Raw genomic sequence first — 6,762 nt, 5'->3', positions numbered from 1 at the left:
AAATGCTTATCAATCAATTCTGTGTACCAGGCACTGTTCTGAGTGCTTTATATTTGTTAACCATCTGTAAATACTGTTATCATTTCCCAGATAACAAATGGGGAAAGAGCAGCTTAGGGGAAGTCAGTTGCCCCAAATCACACAATTGATAAGTGATGGATTTAACCAGAATATAACCCTAGGCAGTCAGATTGCAGAGCTCAAAGTGCTAACCATTCACTTCAGATACCTCCTACCTCACCTTCACCCTGGATATGGATTCATTCTTACATGATTTAAAATCAAATTGAAGGAGAGTTTTGCTTAAAAATGGTAGAATAGGTTAAGCCCATTAGCTACACAAATAATCTTCACAACTCAAAGCTAAATGTTTTCAGTCTTCATTTGGTGTATCCTTACTATTTGATGTGCAGTAAATATTCTCTCTTCTTTTTTACTATAAGAGCAACATCATTTTTCAGTTTCCACAAGCTGGATTCAAGTAGGTCCCCAAAATCCTTAAACATCTGTGACTGTTGGTGTACAAATGGTCGAAGCATTTGATCATCTTCCTAAAAAATAAATGATAGTAGTAGATAGACCTCATGTCATTAGAGTAAAAAATCTTGCATGTATATGAGCAGAGTGCCCAGTAAGTTTTCCCTCTGGGCTAGAAAACTGCATTTGAAAGTTGCTAGCAGAGGCAGTAAGTCACATAGGACAACTTTGTTTCTGGAAGGCTGCCTGAATGCCTCTTTAGTTATTGCCAATAAGGAAAACTGGTGAGATAATCCAAATATTTCAGATTGGAATGTTATATAGTCTTCTAATATATATAGTCTTCTAATACTGGAGAGGTTCTGAGGTCTGCAAAGGAATCATGGGGTGTGGGGATTCCCTCCGCCGCATTGGTAGGGTTTTGCTGTTGCATCCCTGCCCCAAGGGAGCAGGTCCCTCTGAGAAGGGATTTGAGATGGCTTTGGGCCAGAGTGCCAGTGACAAATGGTGGAGGAGGTGGTGACAGTGTTGAGAATGGTGACAGCAGAGAGCAGATAGTGTGACATGGCATTTAGGGTCTCGCTATGTTGCCCAGGCTGGTCTTGAACTCCTGGGCTCAAGTGATGCTCCTGCCTCAACCTCCCAAAGTGCTGGGATTACAGGCATGAGCTACCATCCATCACCCAGCCCTCCAATCCTTATACTTTGTATTTCTTGCCTTACTGCACTGGCTATTACCTAAAGGACAGAAATGAAGACAGCTGGCATCCAATAATCTCCTAACGTGATGAGTTATGTTTGGTTTTATAATGATAAATCAAATTTGCATTTCTGGGATATTCTGTATATTGTATTAAAGTGAATGGATATCAATGCTGCAGTGGCCGTGGCTGCCTGGGACCGGCCAGATGTGCACTAAAATGAAAAGGCCCGAGCAGAGATGGTCGAGAGGGCAGTGGACTCCCACTTCTAAGGCTTCAGCTTGCTCTTCTGCTTAAACACATACGTCTCTAAGCTTAGGAAATGCACTGATATAAATATCTAAATTTAATGGAAAGATACTCCTTTTGCTCCCAGGATTCTGGTTACTTACGGGAGGTTTATACTGTCTCAGTGTGAGAAACTGTGCTCTTGCTGTGTTCATGCCTTGGTAGAACACCTTAAGGGCCTTGGCAAATTGTCTGTCGCAGCTGGCTTGCTGAGTGCACATCGGATTCATCTCCGTGGCTGGTGGCAGTCGTGCTGTCATCCCAGTTGTCTTCAGGGTACTGGAAGGCTTATGGGCTGAAGTGAAAAGAAAAGGTAACATTTATTTATTCATCTATTTCTTTATCCAGGCATCTCTGTTTATTTATTTAGGTGGCATTCTACTATATCAGCATTTATCAGGTACCACTTTGGACCCATCCAAAGAAATCTCAACTGGGCAGAAGAAAAAAAAATGTCCTACATTTTTTTGTTGATGATACAAGATATGAATTAACTCATTGTTTCTTAGAAAGACAAATACACATCCCAAATGTAGGAATTTGGGGATAAGCTAAACAACCAGGACTTGAGCGATCTCTCACCTTGTTGACCAGAACCAATTTTTGCAAGTGATTCTTTGAGAAACACGTTTTCCTTTCTTAGGGCTCTGTTAATGTTTCTGAGCAGTTCTGTCTCCTGCTCTAACTTGTGCAGCTTCAGATAAAGTTCTGATATCTGGTTTGATGTAGTCTACAAAAAACACATCCCGTTAAGCCTTTTGCTGGGTTATCTTTGAGACTGGCAATATTTACTACCATGTGAAAACAAAATTTAAGCCCCTCAGGGTACACAGGAGTATATCAAGAAAACTTTTGTTAGGGGGAAGGAACATTAATAATCCTCAGTCAGGTTTCTTCTGAGATTTTCTGGTCACCTGTGATACCCATTTTAATGTCACAAGAACACACCTGGCTTGTATCCTTCACGGTGGGAATCTTCCTGGTGTCCACCATGATGTGACCTTCACCTGTGACCGTGAGGTCTGGCTGAGAGCAGCTCAGCTCGGCGCAGCCGTCTGTAGTATGGGAGGGACACCATCAAGGAAAGAAAGGTCTCAGTTGTCCCGCCCCAGTGTTGTGTGAGGAGATGTTAAACCGTGTCATCACCTGCTGGGCTAGAAGGCAGGGGACAAGATGGCTCTTGCCCACTGCTGTCAGGGCCCTGGCCACCTCCTTCCTCTACCTGTCCCGCAGCCCCACCTGTACTGACGTTATATCTGATTGAAGAATGTACCGTGCGAAAGAATAAGTAAACAAGGTACCTTGAAGGCCCCATAAATCAACAATGAGAGCATTTGTCTGCAAATAATTCAGAAACTCCTGAGATGCATTTAAGGCTGTGAACTGGATAGTCTCTTCAATTTGGGGGTTCACAATTTTCCATACAGGTTTGGTATATATAGTGTTCGGAAGGTCATAGATTCTGTACCTGAGAAAAGGGCATAAAACAGTTTAAAACCAGAAAAGGATCAGATGAGCCAAAGATTTGCAGCACATGGATCGATTACATAAAAGATGACCTATAATTGATTCTACTGATTGCCACCTCTGTCGTCTCAGTTATTCAACACGGGTAGCATCACTGCATGGATAGCAGTAAATGTCTAACAAAAAGGGGGAAAGACCTTGGTAAATTCTTTCTCCATAGATAATCTAAAATTGCTGATTTTCCGTGTGAGGTGGTTGGTTGGTTTTTGTCCTTCAGTCTCCCCTCTCTTATTATTGCTTTATCTTTTAATGTCCTTTTAGCCTAATTAGTTTAAGCATAGCTGGCACTTCTGCCACGTCATAATACTGTCCTTTTGTTTCCAACTAAAACAAAAACTATTTCACTTAGATAAGACAGTTTTGCTGGATATTCTTTCTGATAATTAAAATGTCTTGAGTCTACTGCTTCAATGACATAAAAAGTTCAGTCCACGCTGACCCCACAGCCCAGTGACCTGGAGAGATGTGTGGCTTCCCTAGTAAATAGATGGGGGGAAATAGGCATTTTGGAGTTGAACAGAGAAACTTAAGAACATTTCCTGATGAACTAATTCTTAAAACTCGAGGGAAGACTGGACTGCCTCCCACCAGGGCTGCAGGGCAGGGGTGTGCAGAGCCGCTCTGCGGGGCAGGCTGGTACCCTATCTGAATGCCCCGCCTTGCTCCTTCCTTTAGCCACTTGACGCCAAGGCACTGGACAATGCGAATCTGGAAATCCATCCTCTCGCCCAGCATCTCCAGAGGGTCAATAACCATGTCCTCTTCCCCGTGTGCTCTGCAAACAGAAGAGGAGAACATTGACCTCCGGTTAGACTGGGTCCAAGCGAGTTAGGATTGTGATGTCAAGGGAGTTAGATAGAATCCTTTAGAGATGGCTAATTTCACTGAAGGAAGGACAGGTAGTACAACCAGCTGTGGAATTCACTCATTCAGGAGACACTTAACCTGAGAGCCCTGTCTACACTGGCACCTCAAGGTAAGATCTGGACCCTCTCAAGGAGCTCACAGCCTGGTGGAAAAGAATAGAAATAGCTCCACGTGATAAGTGCATGCGGATGTGGATACTAAACTCTCATGGAAGATGTTGACAGGTCCCCAGTGGGACAGAGGGGACAGCCAGGTGGCTGCCCAGATGCAGCCTCTCAAGTTGTCACTTTCCTTTGTGAATTATTTACAATCCAGAGTCAATCCCAGGCCTGCAAGCTCAGAAACGGATTTGGACAGCTTTCTAATAGGGGAACTCTCACATCAACCAAGCTCACACAGTCTGAAACTTAGAACTACACTGCTGCTTTATTAATCTGCAATGGGAGATATAACGTCAGGCAGCCTTAAAGCCCCCGGCAGCCAAATGACCAGCAAGTTGCTTAGAGGCCCAGTAAGGACAGTGAGTTGCCGGGCAGCTTGTTCTCTTGGTCACAGAAGCTTGGCCCTTCTCTTACTCCCTCTGGAGTTGGTTTCCTCTTTGGAAACACAAAAGGGTCACATTGGGAGCCTAGGAGGGCCCTGGCACCCAGACCAGGCCCCCTGCCAGCCTTTTCGCTTAGGATTGCTAAAAGACTTTAGCTTTTGTAAAAACTGCCCATGGCCTGAAGAGGAAAAACAGATGAGCTATCCTGAGAGGAGGCAAAAGGTGATGAGGCAGACTTGAGACAGGACTGATGGCTCAGAACAAAGCCTGTGCCCACAGAAAGGTCAGTGACAGCACAGAATGAGGCCAGACATCTCTGTCCCTCCCTTGAGAAAAGGCACAAAGAAATGGCCAGGCCTGTACAAAGGATGGAGAAGGGGTGAGCTGGAAAATCAGTGTTCTACTCCTGGCTCGTAGGAAAAGCATCATGCTTGTGACCAGGAGGGGCCTGGGGTGGGAAGCCCCTACAACGCCCTGGGCTTCTCTCCTCTGAGGCTTCATCGTTTGGAACTAACCTAGCTCTTTTGGCTCTTGTTCAAGGCTCTTTATACTGCACCTGCCTCTTTGTGGGATGTCCTCCTCATTCCTTGGGTCCCCCAGGGCAGTGCTGAGCTGTCTCGAATGCCGTTGGGCATTTCGGGTCAGCTGATTTGGCTTTCATGGCAAAAAATCAGATTTGATGAGGCCAAATCATGAATGAATGAGCTCATTAATTGGTCTTACGAATGACCACTTCAGGGCACCAAGTTGACCACCCCGTCCAGGGAACTCAGGCTTGCTCTGGATTTCCTATGTGTGACAGACCCAGAGCTGGGCAAGGGGGAGAAGGAGACACCCACCGTCCTGTCGGGGAGCAGGGGATGATGGAGACATGCAGCACGGCCTCCTCCAGCCCCTCACAGTCCAGAAACGCCACTTGCTCCTCAAGCTTCATGCAGTAGGCAAGTGGCTGGAGCCAGATGTGAGCTGAGCCCAAGTGGACGACCTCGACAGGATCCCAGAACGGGTCGTCATCTTGAGCCACGTGGCTGTCTTCGCCATCTAGAAAGCGCTGGTAAAGTTCCTCCATTAGGAATTTCCTATTGATAAACTTGGCTTTTGACCAAATCCACACCTGGAAACACAGAGAGGGCCACCAATGTTTGATTTCATCTGCTGCTCTAACAGTTTGATTCTTCCCAGCATGCTCCGTCTGTGGGTTTTGGGTACCCACAACCACACACCACTCTCACCAAACTTAGCTGGGGTCCTTCAAGAGCCCCATATTCATTCCTGGACCTGCTACTTCAGCACTGCTCGAGTTTCTTGAGCCAGAAATGACGTAGAGGAGATGATGCAGGAGTTAGAAACAGACCTTCCCAGGGGAAATGAAGGTTTGAAGCTTGCGGTATGCAGAATGGCCGTCAAAGATGTCCACGTCCTAATCCCCAAAATCTGTGAATATGTTACCTCACATGGCAAAGGGGAATTAAGGTTGCAGGTGGAATTAAATTTGCTCATCAGCTGACCTTAAAATGGGGAGAGTAGCCTGGGTTATCCAGGGGGGGCCCGATGTCATTACAAGGGCCTTAAATGTGAAAGAGGGAGGCAGAAGAAAGAAAGAGATGTGACGATGGAAGAAGGGTCAGAGAGGAGACAGGCGGCTGGCTTCGGGGATGACGGAAGGTGGCCTCTAGCAGCTGGAAAGGGCAAGGAAACAGATTGTCTTCTTGAGCCTCCAGAAAGCAGAACCGCTGTGTCGACACCTTGCTTTTAGCCCAGTGAGACCCATGTTGGATTTCCCACCTACAGAACTATAAGGTAGTAAGTTTGTGCCATTTAATAAGTGTGGTGATTTGTTACGGCAGCGATAGAAGACAGTACAGGGGCCATCGCCCTGGAGGAAAGCTGAGAAGCGGCTCCCCCACGATGATCAGACTGTGTGCATGTGCGGGAGACACTCCTCACAGCCCTGCCGGGCAGACACGGGGGCGCTCTCAGCTCCGCTTCGCAGAGACCCAAAGAGGTCCCGTTCCTTGTCCAGGGGCTCACTCCCAGCGGGCAGCAAACCTAGGACAAGAGCCTGCCGCTGTCTGCCTCTGTACTGGGCAAGCACGGGGCCTCTGTCAACACTGGCTGCCAGGAAGGGCCAAAACCTCAAGCTGCAGCATGAGAGTTTCCAGTTAGATAGAAAACTTCTTGACCATAAATGTCATAGCCTAAATGGTTACCAGCTAAAACTAGCAATTGCTTTTCTGGGTAACTTGGAAAACAAAAACCAACAGGTAAGTCATTCTCTCTCTGTGTTACGCATCTTCATAAAAAGGACATTCTCAAAACTCTAAAAACGGATGTCATTCTGTTTCTGTTGGCTTCGAG

The 6,762-nt window shown here is 46.3% G+C and overlaps 1 protein-coding gene across 1 annotated transcript in view; it reads right to left on the bottom strand.

Annotated features, from left to right (window-relative positions):
* Positions 1–398: 398 nt before the first annotated feature.
* LOC123627416 (kinesin-like protein KIF28P) overlaps positions 399–6,762 on the bottom strand; it is a 37,182-nt gene continuing 30,818 nt past the window's right edge. The window contains exons 17-23 of the mRNA XM_045536953.1: positions 5,244–5,518; positions 3,634–3,768; positions 2,768–2,934; positions 2,415–2,521; positions 2,049–2,196; positions 1,571–1,761; positions 399–551 (exon numbers count right to left, since the gene is read on the bottom strand). Of these exons, the coding sequence (XP_045392909.1) occupies positions 399–551; positions 1,571–1,761; positions 2,049–2,196; positions 2,415–2,521; positions 2,768–2,934; positions 3,634–3,768; positions 5,244–5,518 (1,176 nt within the window). The remainder of the gene's footprint in view (positions 552–1,570; positions 1,762–2,048; positions 2,197–2,414; positions 2,522–2,767; positions 2,935–3,633; positions 3,769–5,243; positions 5,519–6,762) is intronic.

This window comes from Lemur catta, chromosome 25 (assembly GCF_020740605.2).
Source record: "Lemur catta isolate mLemCat1 chromosome 25, mLemCat1.pri, whole genome shotgun sequence".
NCBI classification, from domain to species: Eukaryota; Metazoa; Chordata; class Mammalia; order Primates; family Lemuridae; genus Lemur; species Lemur catta.
The sequence above is the reverse complement of the archived record's forward strand: the minus strand, read 5'-3'. Positions and strand labels throughout refer to the sequence as shown.